Source organism: Monodelphis domestica, chromosome 6 (genome assembly GCF_027887165.1).
Source record: "Monodelphis domestica isolate mMonDom1 chromosome 6, mMonDom1.pri, whole genome shotgun sequence".
In the NCBI taxonomy this organism is placed as follows: Eukaryota; Metazoa; Chordata; class Mammalia; order Didelphimorphia; family Didelphidae; genus Monodelphis; species Monodelphis domestica.
Window position 1 is genome coordinate 143,141,016 of NC_077232.1, and position 21,936 is coordinate 143,162,951.

At 37.0% G+C, this 21,936-nt stretch overlaps 1 protein-coding gene across 5 annotated transcripts in view; it reads left to right on the top strand.

Moving 5' to 3' along the window:
* Nucleotides 1-17,609, top strand: part of PAICS (phosphoribosylaminoimidazole carboxylase and phosphoribosylaminoimidazolesuccinocarboxamide synthase) — a 52,286-nt gene extending 34,677 nt beyond the window's left edge. For 4 of the 5 annotated variants that reach the window (XM_056802653.1, XM_056802655.1, XM_056802657.1 and 1 more), the window contains 8 exons: nucleotides 4,275-4,472; nucleotides 7,987-8,165; nucleotides 11,833-12,012; nucleotides 12,099-12,212; nucleotides 12,567-12,650; nucleotides 13,236-13,416; nucleotides 15,345-15,503; nucleotides 16,962-17,609. In XM_056802653.1, the coding sequence (XP_056658631.1) occupies nucleotides 4,275-4,472; nucleotides 7,987-8,165; nucleotides 11,833-12,012; nucleotides 12,099-12,212; nucleotides 12,567-12,650; nucleotides 13,236-13,416; nucleotides 15,345-15,503; nucleotides 16,962-17,128 (1,262 nt within the window). In that variant the 3' untranslated portion in view covers nucleotides 17,129-17,609. The remainder of the gene's footprint in view (nucleotides 1-4,274; nucleotides 4,473-7,986; nucleotides 8,166-11,832; nucleotides 12,013-12,098; nucleotides 12,213-12,566; nucleotides 12,651-13,235; nucleotides 13,417-15,344; nucleotides 15,504-16,961) is intronic. The other variant, XM_056802654.1, reaches the window with a different exon arrangement.
* Nucleotides 17,610-21,936: the final 4,327 nt, after the last annotated feature.

A 21,936-nucleotide genomic window follows, 5' to 3' on the forward strand; every position in this document is an offset into this window, starting at 1 on the left:
AGGCCCATCACAGTCAGTGCTGCAGCCTCCGCTATCTCAACAGCTGGGATACAGATTTGTTCATAGGTTTTTTAGAGTCCGACCCTCCAACCGACTGAGGGACAGTGAACTGGCCCTCTGTGTGAAAGGTTTGGGGACCCCTGGCTTAGGTAATACAGACCAGAAACCTAATGAGACCCAAAGATTGCAGCATGGAGTTTTCTCATAATCTTATATCTCTAGTAACCTATATGTCTTATACAAAAACTGGGTCCTACTGGTCAACCATTTACTGTTCCCTTATTATTTCAATTGAATTCAGACACTTATGGAGCAATAGGACATTTTTTCTGATTTCAGGGAATTGCACCTGTTTTCTCTCCCCCTTATTTTTTCCTCCAATTAGAAAGTAGATTACCTAATCTTGAATCCTGTTGTATAGACTGTTTTCTTTTGACCCATAAAGATTAAGACTCCCCCCAGTATTCAGAGTCCATGGAGAATATGAGGAGGCTTGGTCCTGATTTCTTATGTAATTAACATACATTGCTTAATAAATCAGTGTGTGCTGAGGTTTGAACCTTTGCTTTCCTCCATTATTTCAGATTTCAACCCCTTAAGAGGACAATGTCTGAAAAGACTTAAAATCTCAGACCTATTTTTAGATTATCAGATAAATCAAAACCAATTTCTTTGTCATCTTTCCCTATTCTTATTCTTCTATTCCATACTAAGGCAGAGCTGAGGAGTAACCCTTATCCTTGAGTTTCATTCAACAGTAGTTATATTTTCTTTGATCTTTGCTTGGCTTTCTCTTTGTCCTTCACAGGGTTCACTTTTGAGTCTTCTCTTTTCATGCTCCATCTGTCCTGTATGCAATGTGGACCCTTCTCACCTAAATTCTCTGAAAGTTCTAGTTGAGGTTGTGTCTTTTCCATCAGTAGCTCTGCTTGGCCTCCCCTCAGTCTCCTACCTCACCCAGAATGAACTGATTGCCAGAAATCTCTGCCCTCTGATTGGATGACTGGACAGTATTATTTATCCCCAGCACTTGGCTGTCACACAAGAGGTGTTTAATAAATGTTTATTGGTTTGGTGGGGCAAAGGCTAGAGCAGGAAAGGAACTAAGAATAGGACTTATATTTGTTATAGAGGTTTGCCCGTATATCCCCATTCCCAGTGAATTGCCAGTACATAAAAATCTAGCTAACTTTTCTTAGTCTGACAAATGGCAGGTAGAAAAGGAAATCAAAATAATTGCCTAATGCATATTGTGAACATGAAAGTGCTATAGATAAAATTAAGATGGAGGAGAAGGAAATACTGTTTAGATGGCAGTCAGATATATGGGGAAAGTGTTAATAGACTTTACATTGGTTAAGGAAAATTCCTATTTTAACCACTAGTCCTTGGCTGAAATCCATTGTCTAGAACCAGCAACTAAAATAGCCCTGCTTGCTCAGTGACTGGTTAGCAAATAAAAGTTACTATTAGTCCTGAGGATTTTAGGAGTAGAACAGTTTAAAAATGTATGCATCATACCCTACTTCATTGCAGAGGTAGATAGCGACAAATGTTGCCTGTTGTACGTGTTTTCAGACACTTTCTGATATGTTGATTTTCCTTTTTTAAACAAATCTTTTTCTTTTAAAAAAATGTTGTTTTTTAAATAGTTGTGTTACAGGAGGAGTCTAGCAGGGGAAAGGAAACTGGGAGGAAGTACAGTGTTGGGGAAAAAAAACAAGAAATAATTTTTTTAAAATGTCAATAAATGTATTATACAAATGTATTACCCTTCCACATCAAGAGACCATAGAGACTCAAGCTAAACTGTTCTGTGTAGATAAATTGGATAGGAAGTAAAAGAATATCTATATATACAAGAATATAGAACAAGAAAACAAAAGTTGGATATGCTTTTTTAGAGACTAGGGAACATTTTGAGATAAATTATAAAGACAAAAGACTGAAAAACTCTTATCAACACAGTAACCAACCATGATTCCAGAGAACTTAGGATGAAATGTACTACTGACTTTTTTTTTTAACATTATTTTATTTGGTCATTTCCAAACATTATTCATTGGAAACAAAGATCATTTTCTTTTCCTTCCCCCCCCCCCCCCCCACCTCTCCCATAGCCAACGTGTGATTCCACTGGGTATCACATGTGTCCTTGATTTGAACCCATTTCCGTGGTTGTTGGTATTTGTATTAGAGTGTTCATTTAGAGTCTCTACTCAGTCATATCCCCTCAACTCCTGTAGTCAAGCAGTTGCTTTTCATCTGTGTTGTACTACCGACTTTTTGACAGGTGATAGACTTATTTGTTTTTTTTTTCTTTTCACAATGCAGGGAGGTGGGCAAGTAGGAGAAAGAGAAGGTAAATTTTTGTGGGGGGGAGGGGTGTTAAAAGATGCTTTTTAAAAGGGTAGAAATCCGGAGGAGGAACCACATTCCAGGCATGAGAATAGCCTATACAAAAGCAAAAAGATGGAAAACAGAATAATTATTTATATTAAGTAAAGAATAAGTATAGAAGGATATTTCATTCTCTGCAACTTTGAATTTACCTGTATGGTTACAAGACTATAAATATGATTCACTATGAATTATGTTATTAAAGCTGCTTATTCTCATATATGAAAGTTACACAGAATGTTTCTATTTCCATAAAGAATGTATAAAATGGTGAGTAGGTAGATGGGTTGGTGGTCATTGTTATTTTCTTGACTGACTCTTTTGGTAATAATAGAGTGCTTGCATATTTTTTAGTCATGTCAGACTCTTCTGACACCATTTCAGATTTTCTTGGCAAAAATACTGAAATAGTTAGCCATTTCTTTCTCCAGTTCATTTTACAGATAAGAAACTAGGGTTAAGTGTCAAAGGTCACATAGTATCTGGGGCCAGATTTGGACTCAGAAAGATAGTCTTACTAGTGCCAGGCCTCTTATTAGCTGTACCATCTAGCTGCATATTTATACATAAAATACAACAGCTCTTGAGCTTGGTTATCTAATTGGGAACACAGTACAGAAATATAAATTGATAAATGGTTATTATAAAAACATGAGGTGGGAAGATTGAAACTTCATCTTTAAGGAAGTTTCCTAGAGTTGGTTGCTATAAAGTATGTGGTGATTAGCAGGAGAGACTTTCTGCATCTTTTTGTAATTTGGGATCATGTGATAAGAAATCACATGCTTGAAGGTTACCAACTGAGTTCAACAAATATTTACATGAAACTAGTTTTCCTGAAAAAAAATGATATGGGATAAATTTAATTTTTAAAATTAATCAACATAAAATTACTAGTCCTGGTGTTATTGATCTAGTAAACAAATCTGTTCCTTTAGTAGCATTTCTGCCACTTTCATACAAGTCCTGTTCTCTTCCAGTTGATGGTTAAATTGAATTTTTGATTATGTGCCAGAGCACATTCTTATAATCATTACCTTGTTGAGCTATCTGTAGAGTTGAATTGTTCAGAAGTTGTTCTAGTCCAGTAATTTGGCTTTAACGAAAACACAAACATTATAAAGTAGGATTTTATTATTCTTTCCTAGGGTCTCAAATTAAATAATTTAAGCAGCGCAGTCTAAATGAAAACAAAGTCTGGTGAGTCCTACCAACCCTAAAAGGCTTTAATTATTGGCACAGATATTGACCATGTTTCTCAAATGTACAAAGTAATCCGAATTTAGGGAAGTTTGTCTCTAAGAAGAATGGCTTTTTCATGATGAGTTTTAAAAAACAAATACCATCTGCTTAGGCACATAGAAATTCTGATAAGCCTCAACAGAGGGAGTACCTATATCAGAGAAAAGTCATCCTTTAAAGTATTCAGATAAATTTTTTAGTTCATGTTAGCTGCTGTAAGTTTACTGAAATAACTTTTGTTCTTTGCAACTTCCTATTTAAAAAAAAAAAGTCTTTGTAGTATTTACTATGTATATCATGTATGCTCCTAGGCCGCAATATATGTATCACGTCACCAAAATTTAGGAAACACATTTTTCTATTTAATGTAATCAAATATTCTCTCTTTTTTTTTTTTAACCCTTACCTTCCATCTTAGAATCAATACTATGTATTGGTTCCAAGGCAGGAGAGTGGTAAGGGGCTAAGCAATGGGGTTTAAGTGACTTGCCCAGGGTCACACAGCTGGGAAGTGTCTGAGGACAGATTTGAACCTAGGACCTCCCATCTCCAGGCCTGGCTCTCAATCCACTGAACCACCCAGCTATCCTCCTGTTCAAGTATTCTTAAACATTTCTGTTTTATTTCTCTAGTGATGAATATTGGTAAGAAACTCTATGAAGGTAAAACAAAAGAAGTCTATGAATTGTTGGATAGTCCTGGAAAAGTCCTCTTGCAGTCTAAAGACCAGATTACTGCAGGCAACGCAGCTAGAAAAAATCACTTGGAAGGAAAAGCTGCAATCTCAAACAAAATTACCAGCTGTATTTTCGAGTTGTTACAGGAAGCAGGTAAATTCCCCCTCCCAGCCCCTTATTTTTTTCTCTCTTTGTTTTTTCCAGTGTGGATATTAATCTCTTGAGTGACCTAGGATCTAATTGAAGAGGCCCTCTAGTATTCTTTGACTTGATGCAATCAATTCTAGCACTGTATGCAACTGAATGACCTCACCATTGAAATGCTGCTTCCATTTGTAATTAGTCCAAGACATCATCCATACCAGGAGTGAACATTTTTCTTGAGTTTATATATCCCATTTTATATCTTACTTGGTATTAATAAAAAGATCATTGAGGGGCAGCTGGGTAGCTCAGTGGATTGAGAGCCAGGCCTAAAGAACAAGAGAACCTATGTTCAAATCTGGCCTCAGACACGTCCTAGCTATGTGACCCTAGGCAAGTCACTTAACCACCATTGCCTAGCCCTTATCACTCTTCTGCCTGGGAACCAATACACAGTATTGATTCTAAGATGGAAGGTAAGAGTTTAAAACAAACAAAAAAAGATCATTGAACAAAGTTTTCTTTGAGCTTATATTGTGAAAACACATTAAAAATATATTAAAACCATTTTCAGTATTTCTAGAAATATTAAGAAACAATATTTCTTTAATCAAAAAAGCCCTTGCCACTCTCGCTATTTGAAGTTCAAGGACAAAAGACCTTTCTTTTGGAAACTGGTAGGGTGATAAAAATTTAATTCTAGAAACTATGTATTAATCCTATTTGTTATACTTTAAAATCTTAATAACTTTAAAATTTTCAATCTTGGTATTTTTTATTCTTTTAATGTATCAAAATATACTTATTTTAATTTCTGCTTAGACCTTTAGTTTATTGACCAGTGCAGGAAAGTAATACAATAACTTATGCACAAAAAGTGACAGAAATACATTTTGAGGAAATAAGTGATTTGAAAAAGAAGTTGTTTATTCATGTAAGCTATGAAATGCTGAGTGATTTTTTGGCTCTCCATTTCCTAGATTCCATTCAGACCACCACCTTCTTTTATGACATAACCTCAAATGAGTGATTAAATTCAAGGAAGTTGGGGAGGGTTGTTTGTTTTAGTTTTCACATAGGTTACATACAGCCTGGGATGCAGTTGAATCTTCTTTATTGAGTTTTATTGACTTGTCTTGAGTGGATGACAAATTATCCATCATCTAAATGCTGCATGTAAAAAGAGTTTTACCTCAGTAACCCATTCACACATTCCTCAAGGAAAAGTGATTTTTTAAAAAAATTCTTACCTTCTGTCTAGAATTAATGCTGTGTATCAGTTCTAAGGCAGAAGAGGCTTAAATGAGTTGCCCAGGGTCACACAGCAAGGAAGTGTCCGAGACCACATTGGCTAGGACCTCCCATCTGTAGTTCACTGAACTACCTAGCTGCTCCCCCAGAAGAGAGCTCTTTTAGAGCTTTACCTTCAGTGTACTCTCTTGTATAGACTAGGCTTAGAGCCCCCACATACCAGGGGGCTTTTGAAACCAGGCTTGACATTGTCTCTTCAGTGACCATTCTCATATCATCAGGTTCCCATGTTTTTACTGAGGACTTGTTCATTTGGTCATACTCTCATCCCCCTCACCTTATTTTTGGAAAATTGAGTATTTGTAGCTATATATAGGATTTGACAATTATTTAGCTTTGGCCCTTCATTCTAGCCTGTCAAAATGAATCAATAATAGAGCATTCATTAAGTGCTCCCTTACTATGCCAAGTGCTGGAGATGCAAGTCCCTTCCCTTAAGGAGTTTCCCTTCTAGAGGGGTAAGACAGTCTGGAAAGAGTGGGAGAAGGAGGCATCTGAAATGACTGGGAAATGAAAGGATAATTTGCCCTGGTTCCAGGCCATGAAATGTGAGGGTTTATCTATTAGATCAGATCATCCCCCTCAAAAATGGGTCCTCTGCAAATCTAGCTTATTCATCGGTCCACTATTTACCAGGCCCTGAAAGACTGAAACAATCCCTCATGTCAGAGATGCCGTCATTGTTCCTAGAAAGGACAGACCCCTTGGTAGGATTCTGTGGCTCCCTCCCCATTCCAGTGACTCCCAAACCAACCCCCTCATGTGTTGTCTTCCCCTCCTAGGAGAGAAGCTCCTTAAAAAGCAGAATGGTCTTTAATGGTCTTGGGTTTTGTGTTTATAAACCCCCAAGTTTCACACTGTTTCTCCATTTAGCAAATGTCTTTAATCCATGCATTCATCAAAATTATTCATTAAAAATACTAACAGAGGCACTAATCTTTGAGGCAATCCACTTGGCAGCTCAGTCCCAGATGACATCAGTGAATTAATAATGACTGTTCAAGATCTAGTCATTCAACTGGTTCCAAATCCACCTCGTGATGCTCTTAGCTAGCCCACTCCCTGCTAGCACCTTTTCCATGAGGATAGCAGGAAAGACTGTAAACGACTAAACAGGAAGCTGGGTGGCTCTGTGGATTGAAGGCCAGGCCTAGAGATGGAAGATGTCCTGGGTTCAAATCTGGCCTCAGACACTTCCTAGCTGTGTGACACTGGGCAAGTAACTGAACCCCTGTTGCCTAGCCCTTACCACTCTAATGCCATTCTGTTGTTGGACCCTTAAATGGCTCCTGGTAACTATAAATAATGTTTCCATAAAAATCTTTGAACAGGTGGTTCCTTTATTGTGTTTTTGATAACATTTCCAGGGTATTGCCCTTCCCTTTGCAAATGAGTACACAGAGGCCCAGAGAAGAGAGCTGATTTGTACAAATTCTCCCTCTGGTTTGCTCAGACCCCGCCAGACAGACAAAACTGCTTCTTCCCATCTTTGGAACATCACACACCTGCACTTTTTTAAAGTCCCCTTTTCTTTTTTATAAGAGAAAGCTCAATTCTGGGTAGCTGAGACAGAGCGAGCATCTCCAAAAGTGACAGCAAATAGAAAAAAACAAGGCATCCCTAACACTTGGTGGTTTTTTGTTTTGTTTTTAAACCCTTACCTTCTGACTTAGAATTGATTAAAAAAAAAAACATGTCTGTTGAAGGCCATCTTCTTAGATGCTTAATCCTTGAGTATGGGTGCAGACAGTATGGGTGCAATGACCTTGTTAAACTAAGTAGGGTGGAGAAATGTAGAGTTCCCAAGACTTGATTCTGTTAGACCAAGTATCTCCATTGTTACTAATCAGGAAATAGCTAAATCAGATCTTCTAAAGTATGGTCTGAGGAGGGTGGAGTAGTTTTAAAATTCACAATACCTTTGCCTCCTTCATAGAGAAAATATAAATTATAGTTGTAGTATCATAAGTATAGACTGCTAGGCAGGGTAGATATTGCAATTAGGCTTTGCCATTTTCCTTTGTTACAAGAGAAGAATTCTTTAGAGGTTGGAAGATTTGTTAGGCACTGACAATGATAAATTCATTAAAATATTTATAAAACATTACTAGTTATCGAGTTTTACTTAAGGACAATTTGTTTTTGGTTTAAACAAATATTCTTGGAATAAATGTCAACTAGAAGTCTGAAACTACTTTTTCTTTATTCCCAGGTATCAAAACTGCTTTCACCAAAAAATGTGGTGAGACAGCTTTTATTGCACCTCAGTGTGAAATGATTCCAATTGAATGGGTATGTAGAAGAATTGCAACTGGTTCTTTTCTTAAAAGAAATCCTGGTGTCAAAGAAGGATACAAGTTCTACCCACCTAAAGTAGAGTTGTTTTTCAAGGTAATTATTATCTTCTTTGCCCCTATAAAAAAGTCTGGTTTTTTTATAAACTTGTACTGAATTGAGTCAAAAAATTTTAATTTTACTTGCTTTGGATGGTATTAACAAGTTAATTTAAATTAAAAGTCTGTCATTGGTCAGAGTAATGCACATACAGCCAAAAGAAGGAAAAATGGCAACATTTCCATTACCTATTCTGGACAAAATTGATTTCATGGATGTCCTGGGAATTAGTTTTCTTTGAAATTTTCCATTTTTCTTTTATTTTAGCTTTTATATTGCCTCGTTATTGCCTTTTAATAAATGTTTGATTTTTTTCTAGAGGAATTATAGCCATTAATTTATAATATCATAACTGTAAATATCCATTTTCTGAGATGCTTAAAAACAAGGTTATCATGAAGGAGGTTGATTTAGTACTTGTGTAAATGCAGTCTATAAAGTTGTTGATTGTATTTCTCTTTAAATTTGTTAGGCCAAATGAAGCCTGGAGGGCTTGGAATCTCTTTGAAGTTGTCTAGGCTTCTGTGAAATTTTTTTTTGTTTGTTTTTGGAAATTTTATTTAATTCCATGGTTACAAGATTCATGTTCTTTCCCTTTCCTTCTCCCACCCCCTCCCATAGCTGATGCACAGTTCCACTGGGTTTCAGGTAAACTGTAGTTGTATTGCTTTCTGAAAATGTGGTTAATTAGCCCAAAGTACTTTGGTCCACCCTGCTGTTTGTGCATTACAGGTAAAAGCAAAAACACGTAGTTCAATTGAATTTAGTTTAATAAGTAGTTTATTAAGTCTTACTGGGTGCTGGGCCCTAATAATAGGCTCTTGGGACAGTTAAAAAGAATATATTTGGTGGTGACAGGGTGGTGGGTTAGAAGACCAAATAGAAGACAGTTTGTAAAATAGATAAATAAATACAAGATAATCTTTTTTTTTAGGTCAAAGAACACTAAAAACTGGAAGATCAGGAAAGGCTTTGTATAAGGTTGCACCTGAGCTAGGCCTTGAATGAAGGGAGCAGAGAACTTGAGGTCTGTACTGTAAAAATAATATGGCGAGTTTTAAAGAAATAAAATATTTAGATGGAAAAACTGTTCCAATAGAGGTTCAAAACTGTTCAAAATATTTAACTCGCCAATCAGGTTCAAACTGTTTGGATACTTTTGATAGATGTAATAAAAAGTATCCTCAGTGAAGAAGTAAAGCTCAAATGTGAACTTCCCTTCAGGGCCAGGTGCAAGGATGTTAAAGAGACTCTTATAACAATAAAATGTTTATTGAAATATATAAGGATAAATAAAGGATTTATAATTCTATGGTATTCTAAATCCACCCAAATACAATCCCTGGTTCTGCAAGGAACCACTTCTCCTGTGTTTCACAGGCTACACTATTCCTGATCTGACTAACCCAAATTTATACTATCTAAATAAAAACTATCACTATTATCCTTATAAATCTTAACTTCACCTTCAAATTATAAAATAGCAAAGGCTAGCTGGTTGAGTCTCAAGAAGAATCAAGTTAGGACTCTGAGTCTTCATAGACTCAGAGTCTAAATCAAAGACCAGGTTTTTCTTTGGTCTTCTCAGAGTTAAACAATCGATAAAAACCACACTAGATATTCAATAGTGTTTCCCAAGTTGGGAAAGGAAAACACTGAACTCCTTCAGGTCTATCCCTCAGACAGAGAGAGAGTAACTGACATAGAAAAATGGTTATAACTATCACATCTGAAATCAACATGCTCTCTCAGCTCTGATTCAAACTCCAGTTCTTTTCTCAAGCAGCCACTTTACTTCTTATCTCTAAACTAATAAAACAATACTTATTTTCTAATATCATACTTACAGTACAGACAGGAGGAGCAGGAATGTGTGCACAGCCTGACAAGCAGCGGGGATGGGGGGAAGCTGGGATCAAGGAATGGCAAACAGTCCCTAGAATGATAGGAAAGAAACCTGCAAAGGAAGGCTGGGGCCATCTTTAGAGCTGCTTTCAGGGTCATGGCAGGGACTCTGCATCGGGTGCTAGTAGCAGTGGAGGACCAGAGGAGTAGTGGGGTCATACCTGTGCTTTGGAGATGTTCTCAGGCAGCATATGGATGGATGGTGGATTGGTGATGGGGGAAGACAGGCTTTTGTCCTGATTCCCATGAGAGGGGAGAAAAGAATGCCTCTCTGGTGGCTGGGGGAGTACAGGGAGAATCCATGAGCCTCGGCAGATTGTTGAGATTTGTGTTGTGAGAGAATGAGTAGTGACATAACTGTTTTCTAATAGATATAACTTGTAGGTAACTGGGTTAACTTGTTAGAAAACAGTTATATCAGTAGTCAGGGATGATTCCAAAGTTTTGAATCTAGATGACCCCAAGCTTTTGTCTTGGCCTCTTTCCCTCCGTCCTGTTGCATTTGGTGACCTCCTTAGCTCCCATGAATTTTGGGATCATTTCTGTGCAAATGACTCAGATCTCCATCTCTAGCTGCCATCCCATAAGCAGCTTAAAACTCAGCACCTCTGGAACTGAACATTAGTCTCTTCAAACAAGTACTGTCAAGGGTACGACCAGTTAGCCAGCAGCGGCATGGGGTCAGCCTTGGTTCTTTACTCTCACCACCATATCCTATTTGTTATCAGGGCTTTCAGCTCTCCCTTCAAAATATCTCATTTATCTCCCCTGATACTGCCAGTATCCTAATGCAAGCTCTTAACTCCTTGACCCCTGGATTGTTGCAGTAAACTACTGGTTGGTCTCCCTGTTTCATCTCCACCCAAGAGTCTGATCCTATCACTCATCTGTTAAATAACTACAAAAGCCTCTGACAGTCAGAGCCCTTCATAACATCCTTCACTGACCTTTCTACCTTTCTCTTCAGTTTTCTCAAATTTTACACCCCTCATAGATTTTGTAATCTACTGATACAGGCCTTGTTCTTGGAGCAAGATATGCCATCTCCCACCTCCAGGCATGCCTCACATTCATGGAACCCTCAGCCCTCCTAATCTTGGTTTCTTGGCTTCCCAGACTTCCTTCTAAGTTTTAACGAAAGTCTTACCTTCTACAGGAAACTTCTTCTAGTCCCCATTAATTCCAGTGCCTTCTCTTTGGTGATAATTTCCAGTTTATCCTGTTCCTTGCTTCTTAGTACACAATTGTTTGCATATTGTCTCTCACATTAGACTATGAGTTCCTAGTAAAGCATTGTTTGTTTGTTTTTATTCCTGTACTTAGAGCACAATGCTTGACACATAATAGTAAATGCCTTTATAAATGTTTGTTGAACTGATGAAATGAAAAGATGGTGATACTCTCCATAGAAAGAAGGAAAGGAGGCGGAGCTAATGTAATAAAATTTACTGTCTAAGTTAGTCATATGTTTCATAAGGGGTGCTAACAGACTATTCATTTTTCAAACCTAACTTGTTTATTTTTAAATTCCTACAGAAAGCAGCATTAAAAAGTATAAATTTGGAAAAGATATAAATTTGTACTTTAAAAAAGTTAGCAAAAGGGAAAATAAATTATTTCTATATTGTAATTTAATTTTATATTCATTTAAAATTTTAGTAAATAAGAATTTTAAAGAATTAAGTCTTCCATCAGATTTTATTGAGATTTCAGGAAAATTCATATTTAAATCCTTCATAGATCTGTCCTTCATTCACAGGATGATGCCAACAATGATCCACAGTGGTCTGAAGAACAGCTTATTGCTGCAAAATGGTGTTTTGCTGGACTTAGCATAGGTCAGACTGAAGTGGATATCATGAGTCATTCCACACAGGCTATTTTTGAAATACTGGAAAAGTCCTGGTTGCCTCAGAACTGTACATTGGTTGACATGAAGGTAAAAACAAATGGAGATTTTAAATAAAATAAGTAATGAGAAATCATCTTTAGTTTTCCAAATGATTTCTCTCTTTTTCTCTATAGATTGAATTTGGTGTTGATGTAACTACAAAAGAAATTGTACTCGCTGATGTTATTGATAATGATTCCTGGAGACTCTGGCCATCTGGTGATCGAGCCCAACAGAAAGACAAACAGGTGGTGTTTGGGATTTTATCCTTTCTTAGAATCTTGTTAGGGGGAGATACAGTAGAAATAGAGAAACTAGTACAACCAAAAGAATAATTGGATTAAAATTTCTTGGTAGATGATAGTTTTTAATCTGAAAAATAAGTAATTTCATTCATAAATGAATGGTTTTGACAAATTCCTCTCTTTCTCTCCCCTCATGAACCTATACTGTAATTGCTTAACAAAAATATGTATGGAAATGTAAAAATTCAAATAAAAACAGCAAACTCCAGCTACATTGTTGGGGTTGTTCCTTCTGAAAAGTTAAGGAAGCTTTTCATGGGGGAAATGATACTAAACTTTCTGGATCTATATTTCTAGTCATACCGGGACCTTAAGGAAGTGACTCCTGAAGGCCTCCAGATGGTGAAGAGAAACTTTGAATGGGTTGCAGAAAGAGTGGAGGTACTTTTTTTAATATAATAGGCCACAAATTTTGTGTTTTCTTTCTACACGTTTCTCTTGGATTTTTAAAAAAATTCTCTTGAGAATTTTGAGGAACTTAGGGGAGGAGGTCTCCTAAAGTTTGACCTTTTTATATAAGCAATCTATGACTATCCATATGTCCTTTCTATAAGAAGATATCACCCATATGTCATGTGTTCTGATATACTTCCATGCCTTAGGAAGTACAATATACCAGAATTGATTACTGGCTTAAAATCTCAAAAGTATCTCAATTTATTGTTATGGTCAGTTTTCATTGTACCATCTTGACAGTGTAGAAACTATAAATTTTACAGATTGGTTTGGATTCCTAATGATCCTGAGATTTATCCTGGAAATTGCTTTTTTCTCCCCCATAAATTTATTTAGATAGCTTTCTTGACATTTGCTTCTGAATCTTAAAAATAGACTACCAAAAGATGAAAAAATTAATTGAATATTTTGTATACTTTAAATTATCACTCTTTAATGATTATGCTATTTTTATGAATACCTATTAGCTTGTATCCTATTATGCTCTCACATCCATAATTTTCTCTTTAGTTACTTCAGAAAGTAGAAAGTTCATGCAGAGTTGTTGTATTGATGGGCTCTACTTCTGACCTTGGTCATTGTGAAAAAATTAAAAAGGCTTGTGGAAACTATGGAATTCCCTGTGAACTCCGAGTAACATCTGCCCATAAAGGGCCAGATGAAACTCTAAAGATTAAAGCAGAATATGAAGGTAAACTTCAAATGACTTATTACATAAAACTACAAATTCTAAAGTAGTGTGCATATTATTCATCACTTTGTCATCAAATTACCTTTTCTACCAATAATGTTTAAGAGTTTTACTATTTTGTGCCGGACATACAAAGGTATGTGGTATATAGGGGGAATTTGGTGAACCTCTATAGCCATGTTGGCAAGCCTATTGCATATCTGCCCCAGGGGAGGGTTCCCCCACCCCTTCCCTGCCCAGCCCAAAGGAAGCGCTTCCTCCCCTGTCTAGGGTGGGGGGTTGGCTCATGTATAGCATGAGGTTGCCACTTGGGCACTCAGTCTCTAAAAGGTTTACCAGCACTGCTCTATAGTATTCTTAAAGTTAAGGTTTTCAAATTAAAGGACAAGAGTGAAGGTGGAATGTAAAGGGAAAGTATAAGTAAAATTGATATATGGATTAAGTAGAACATAGGCATTTCAGACTTTAAAAGGTCAGTGAAAAACCCTTCAGCTTTATTTTGTCATCTGTTTTAGCAAAACAGGCCCCACTTTATATTTTGACAACAGATGAAACATTATGTCTTAAATCCCCTCCCTTATTAGCCTTTTATGAAAGGCAAGCAAACTTTTTCAAGGAAGAAAGTGTAGGGAGTAAAGAGAGAGTGGGGATGCCTAGCTTATGAAGGAAATCCTTAAATACAGTGGGGCCCCAGGATATCTCCCAAGTATGCCCTGTATGACTGAAACTGCAGATATAAACGAACACCTGCTTGTTAACTAAATCACCAGAATGGGGGGCTGGGAGGGCTATAAGGGAGCACACCTCACAACTGCACTAGAAGCATCTTTACTTTTATGATCTGGGGCCATTATTCCAATAATTAAGAGCTTTCTTAAACAAAGGCACTGCAAGTTCTAAGGGGGATCCTTGAGAACAGTAGAGGAGTGTGGGTATGTAGATTAGATGTGAAAGTCCTCAGAGAAAGGCTTTGGAGGGCAAGATCCAGCAACCAGGAGAGTTAAGTTCCTTTCCAGAAGCTAGGGAAGTAGTCGGAATATCAGGCTTCAGGTGAAACCGTTTTTTTTTTTTTAATAATCTTTTTTCTAAATTGCTCCCTACAATCCTCAGGCAAGTCAAAACTTTGGGGGTTGGGCAAAGTCAGCTCTTAGTCAACAAGACAAAGGGAGATGAGTCACATCCTGGGCTGGCACATTTGACCATGTTACAACCTGTACTCCCTTGGTGAGCAATGTAAAATTTAGAAACCATTTCTTTTTTTATTTTCTGGGATTTTTCTTTTCTTTTTTTTCCCCTACCTATGGTTAAACCATGTAACTAGATTAACATACACTGAATCAGCAAATTGGGTGGGGAGGTAGTGCTCAGATGTGCACAACTGTATCTCCTTTGGGATAAATGTTTCCATTTTTTAAATTGCTTCCTGCCAAATAGAACCAATTTGGTATGATCAAATCCTCTTCTCAACTCAGCCATGATTTCTTCTAGAGGAATGTGTTCCTTGTGAATAGTTGTAGAAAACAAAAGAAGTTAAGGATTTAACTAGAGAATATCTGCAGAAAATTGTAAGAAGTTATAGACATAAATAATATCCAAGGTTACTAATACTTTTGACACAACTAAATCAGTTATCAAACTTGCCTTCAAGAAATATCCTTAGTCTCTGACAGTATTTCACCTATTAAATCTTCTCTCTGTTTGTATTTCACTGAAGTGAGCTACTCGATTCAAATGGTAGTATGTCCCTTGTGAACTAAGGATACATAAACCCTGAGCACCAGTGGTACCATGGCTAACAAATCTCCATGTTTCCCATAATATTAAAGATAGCTCAAATGTAATGAAAATTCAACCCTGAGGCATTGATACTTTGGAGTGGTTTCTGTGGAGCTTTTCTGTCTGTGATTGTGAGCTCTAATTTCATCTAGGCGATGGTGTTCCTACTGTATTTGTGGCTGTAGCTGGCAGGAGCAATGGTTTGGGACCTGTGATGTCTGGTAACACTGCATATCCAGTAGTCAACTGTCCTCCGCTTACACCTGATTGGGGAGCTCAAGATGTATGGTCCTCACTTCGAATGCCTAGTGGTAAGTACTTCAATTTTTATATTAGTCACTTTTAATTTTAAAAAGCAGATCTTGTTATTATATTAAGCATATCCTACCATTATGATATTCAGTCATTATTTGTTGACATAACTACTATTAAGTCTTTTTAAAATCACATTAAGGTCACAAAATTCATTTGTTTATAACATTTTAAAATAAGATTGGTAAAAACCAATTGTTGACAAAATCGTTAAGAACTAGAATTAATTAGGAATCTGTGAAAATTAGTTATGTGGTATGAACACATTAAGTAGAGTTGATTTACTAAGTAGATTATATAAAGATATCATTTACTTTTGAGACCTGAATTCTCCAACCCTGAAAGGATAAAGTCTTTCAGAATCTCAAGCTTTAGAAGGAACAGCAAGCCGTCTAGTACAATCCATATCTGCATGTTAATTCTTTCTTAAGACATTCCTGGAAGGTAGCCCAAATGATGTTGTACATTCTCTTCCAAGTCTGGAATTGCTTTCTACAATTCTCAAGCAAGTCAAAGCTTTGGGGGTTGGGCAAGGTGGTTTGTTTTTTGAAGAACAAGATTCCAGATTTGAGATTTCTACTAAGTATGGGAATTCTAGCTTTTAATACTATATAGTTAGACAAAATGATTCATCAAAATAACATTGAGGTTTCAAATGGCCAAGTTCTAGTCATCTTTGATATTTTTGTTACAACATTTAGTTTCTCTTAAGGCTAAAGCTAAACTTTACATACCTACCCTACCAAATTAAAGTAGATATGTCTCCCATATATCCTGCCATTGAAAAAGTTGGTGAGTTGTAAAATAGCCTATTATTTTAGTTCTATTGATAACATGGCTAATAGGAGATCTATATTAAATTTCTTTAGAGGAAAAAAGTAATTTCTGAGAAAAAAAAAACCTTTCAAGTTTCTCTGATGAAGGCCTCTTTTCTCAAATATATAGAGAACTGAGTCAAATTTATAATAATACAAGGCATTCCTCAGTTAATAAAGCATCAAAAGATATGAACAGGTAGTTTTCAGAAAAAGAAATCAAACTAAATAGTGATTTAGTAGAGAAAAGGAAATTAAAACAACTCTGAGGAACCACCTCATACCTATCAGACTAATATGACAAAAAAATGATAGATGCTGACCTGGGTATGGGGGAAAGCACTGTGGAGCAAGCAGAATGGGGACACTATGGCAAATTTTCCACCTGCACAATATACTTTATATGTAAAATAAAGATAGTATTTGCTCTACCTTCCCAAAGTTATTGTAAAAATGCTCTATATAAACTTTGCCACTTCAATGGGGAAAAAAAGAATGGAGACACTAATGCACTGTTGGTAGAGTTGAGAACCAATCCAATAACTCTGGAGAACCGTATCCAAAGGGCAATAAAACATATATTAGTTATTGGGTTATAGATAGCTCAGTTCTCTTGACTTATTTTTTTTAATATCCCTACAGGTCTTGGCTGTTCAACTATACTTTCTCCTGAGGGAGCAGCTCAGTTTGCAGCCCAGATATTTGGATTAAATAACCATTTGGTATGGGCTAAACTTCGAGGAAGCATATTAAACACCTGGGTTTCTTTGAAGCAAGCAGATAAGAAAATCAGAGAATGCAGTTTATAAGAAAATGCAATGCATTTTAAAGATTGGAAAACAAAAAATTCTAATTTAGCTACAAAGAATATTACAGATCAGGAGAGAGAAAAGATGATTATAAACAAATCATAGAAAACTACTAATAAAATTTCTTGGTTTTATATCTTAAGTTCACAGTGAGGGGTTGGGGAGAGAGAATGTGTGTGTGTTTTTTATCTTTAGTATGTACATTCCTTTATAGGAAAACTTTGTAATCCTGGCTGGAAAATGTTTTTATGATCCATTACCCAGTATTCACTTAATAGTTAGTCAGTCATGTTGGGTCTCAGAGATAAATGCAATTATTAATTTCCTACTTTAGAGCTAGCTCTCTAAAATTACTACCAGACAACCTGCAAACACCCTAAATTTAGAAGATTAAAACAGAGATATAGCTGGAAATAATAGTAAGAGCCATGATTTTTATCTCCTGTTTGCATTGTAGTCAATTAAAACCTCATGTTCATAATTCCATGTGTTTTCCAGTTACTTGCTTTGCCATGCATCTGTCATAGAAAACTTGATATAAGGGAATTGGAGAGGAATACAATTATATGATATGATATTTTCATTATATTTTTGGTTATATAGTTTTTCTAATGCATTTTACTTTAATTCTCCCTCACCCATTCCCCTTCATGATTTTTTTTTTCACTGCTGGCTTCAAAATTTTGCCATTTGCTTCAAAACCAATCACTAAGCATTTATTAAGCAATTACTATGTGCTATGCACATGGCCTAGGTGCTAGGGCTACAAAAATTTTTTTTTAACGGCCTTCCTCTCAAAAGGAGTTTTTATTCTATGAGGGAAGATATACACCTGGATAAGTTTATATAGAGTAACAGTATATTCACATTATAACAGTACAACATTTGGGCAAGTATAACTTTTCTTCTGTGGCTATTGTTGCCATCTATAGTTTACAATCTGGCCTATCTCCCACTCTAGGCCAATGATTTAACCTTCTGTTTTACTTAGGATATCGCCTTTCTATCCTACCCTATCCTTTCTGCTTTAAACTAACCCCCTCTCCCTGTAGGAAATCCTTTATGCCTCTTGGGAGGCTACTTTTCAGCATCTTCAATCTCTTTTCCCCTCTCTAGCTTCTGTCCCTCCACCAGAAGTCTTATTTTGGGGGGTCCTACACTTTAACCCAGATTGTGCCCCTGATAACATTCCTTCCTATTTCTCTTCTTCCTTTCTGAGCCAAATTTCTCAAGGGATTGAGCAGGGCATTGGGTTTTAAATTAAAGGGGACCTTAGAGATATTCCAGTTCATCCTCTGTTTTATCTGTATCTTTGTATGGTATTTGACCCTTTTTTAAAAATTTCCCTTTCTAGATAGCCTCCCTTTTATCTGCACCTCACCAAGAGTATCACCTTCTAGGGGGATAATACAGGCCACTGATCCCAAATTCCCCTTTATATGCCTTAGAAAAACTAAAGGTGTTTGACATCTGGCCAGATATGCCTTAGGCTTTCTTGCCTTTGTGTGTTTGCTATCTGTACATGCTCCTTATCTTGAATATCCTTCCTTCCCTACCCTGGGGCATACCTCCTCCAAGGCAAATCTGAAATTGCAGAGCTCTGCTGGGAACTACTCTTCCCATAGAACTTATCTTACTTTGCTTGATAGCATAATTACTGTGTATAATTCTGTCCTTATCTCCACACATAGATAAAGCTGGGTAAACATCAAGTGTCTTTTTATTGCTTTGAACCTAGTAGGCCTTTAATCACAGTTTAAGACTTTATGGGATAGTAGCCTGGGGTGAGGCTTCCAGTTCTAACATCACTATAGTGGAACTGTGACCATAGGGGACTCATGACTTCTTAGAGCCTCAGCTTCCTCATGAGAAATGACCCAAAGGGCTGAGAGGAAAGTGTTTTCCAAACTGTAAACTGCTATATAAATGTGATATTCACTTTGCAATCATTCTACTCTGATGTATTTCACTAGAAATGTCATTTTTTTCTCCAAAAGTATTGAGAGGTTTTCTAGACAAAAATCTTTTAGATCCTTTTAGAAAAAATAAATAGGGGAGATAGATTCATGGACAAACTGCACGATAAATATAATTTCGAAATTATATTGTAAATATTTTGAAAATGTCTCATCTGGATGAGATTCATGTAATTTGAGAATTGGCTATAACTCACTGTTATAGTGATCCTTGGCCCTACATGGATGATACTTGTCATATGTCCTCAGCAGCTTTATCCTTAAGGAAATCTGTTCAAATATCATTTCCTTTTCAGGTAGGTTGGGGATCACATAGTTTATAAATTTAATTTCACTGGTATCTTATTAGATAGAATTCTAGGCCTGAATTCAAATCCTGCCTCAGATATTATCTTGGTAGTACTCTCTTGGTAACTGAGGATGATGATTGTCTTTGTGCGTTTTCAACTATGGTGTATAGACGAGTGTGCACAAAGACACTTATGTGTGAATGAGATTTAAGTGGAAAAGTCCATGCACAGAGACAGTCCCACTTTCTCGGCATTGGAAACCTGGGTCCAATGGCACAAAAAATCATTACACCTGGAGACTTCCTCAACTGCATTGGATGGCCGTGTTGTCTTTTGTGCTCCAACACGCCCTCAGCACTCCACAGTGCTTTGCTGCATCGCCATCTCAGCTGTTGAACCTTTTTATTGGTTTCTTCCGCCTGTTTGGCCAAAGCAGTCTTCACATGCTGGGTGAGCAAAGCCCTGGTTCACCAGGGGTCGACGTTGACCCGATGGCTACCCTCACAAGGTTTAGCCGGCCTGTCAAAGCTGTTGCCCGGGGTGTGGCCGCTGCCGCATGCTAGCAGCTACTGGGAGCCACAAGTGAGAGCTGGGTGTCAGGTGGGGGTCAGAGGCTGGAGAGCTGCCCTAGGAGGGCATGACAAGCCCTCCATACCAGAGATACTACTCCTCCCTGAGCACCCCATACACCCCTATTATCTTGGACAAGTAACTTAATCTACCCTTGCCTCAGTTTCTTCAACTACAAAATGGATATAATAATAGTACCTACTTCCCACCTTTGTTGTGAGGATTAAAAATTATTTGTGAAGTGTTTACATGACATAATAGGCACTTAAATTCTTCCTCCCTTCCTTTCTGTTTTCCTCTCTTCTCTCCCACCTTTTTCATTCCTGCCTTCTTTTTCTAAGAAATGTTATTGTCAAAGAGCCCATCAACAAAAACATGCCAACTTTGTGTAAGTCACTATCAAAAGATTCACCCGTTCTTGCTGCCTAAAAAGGTTGCAGGATGTGACTTGTTTCTTCTAAAATGGAAACAATATTTCTAAGTTTGCTGGATATTGGAAATGACCTTAACCAAATCTTCACAGACCTAAATGAAGCACAAAGGAAACTAGCCCCAGACAGGGAAGGTAAATGCCATTCACTTGCATTTGATCTAAGAGATGCCACAACTGTGTCCCCTGGAAGTATAAATTATTCTAATGGAAAATAGGGGGCAGCTGGGTGTCTCAGTGGATTCAGAGGTCCTGGGTTCAAATTTGGCCTCAGACACTCCTAGATGTATGACTCTAGGCAAGTCACTTAACCCCCATTGCCTAGCCCTTATCACTATTCTTCCTTGGAACCAATACACATATGGATTCTAAGACAGAAGATAAGGGTTTAAAAAAAAAAAGAAAGAGGATATCCAAGAGAATCTGTCCCAAGGACTGCTTACCAGATACTGCATTTCCCCTCACAGACTTAAGATAGCAGCTCTGCCACTTGCTGGGTTTTTTATACACATAATAACTTAGGGAAACTAATTTAAATTATTTCACTGATTCCCAAGTGATTATGCTCTAAATCAGGAGTTCTTAACCTTTTTTGTGCTGTAGACCCCTTTAGCATTCTGCTAAAGCCCTCAATAAAACCATTTATCTTGAAATAATTTATCCTGGCATGAAGGCCGGCAGTATTAAGAAGCACAAGATGGTTTTTATATCTAATTTCTAAGTTACAGAAAGTCTGATTTGCTCAGATTTGAGTCAAAGGAATTCATGAGCTTTATCCTCAAAGTTCTTTTTTTCACTGCAACCTAAGCAGAGGGATATACAAATTAAATAATCAAGAAGGAAACAAACATTAAGGGCCTACTATGTTCCAGGCATTGTGCTAAATCCTTTGCAGATCTTAATCTTCACAATAATCCTGGGAGAAAGATGCTATTATGCCTTTTACAATTGAGGAAACTGAAGCAGACAGAGTAAGTGACTTGTCTGTTTAGGGTCCAGAAGCCAGTAAGTGTCTGAGACTGGATTTGACTCCAGGTCTAGAGTTCTATACACTGTGTGTCCCGGCTACCTCTAGAGAAGGAAAAACAAAGCTTTGGATTTTCATGTTGTCTTTTCCTCATCTGTGAGGGACTAGTTAACCCACTTTGACTTTTATTTTTCTTAGATTTCCTAATGTTTTTGCTGGCTAGTATCTAGTTTCCATTGCAGGCTTTTTAGTTTCACTTCCTTTAATTGGCTTTGGTCCAGTAGAACTGAAAATAAGGAGAGATAATTATGGATTGAATGATTACCTAAAATATTTATACAAATCTGCCATTATCTCTGCATGGAGCTACCATTTGGTATTATTGCAGGAACAACTGGTGCTATGTCAAAAATAATGAATAAATCACAATTGTTGCTTTGGGGTCCATTATCTTAAAAGCAAGGATTAGAATAAATGATCTTCAGTCAACTATTAAACTTTAACATTTTGCTTATTTAAGAGGACTAGAGTCTACTGTGGGGCTGAGAGGTCCTAGAGGAATACTAAGGACCTTT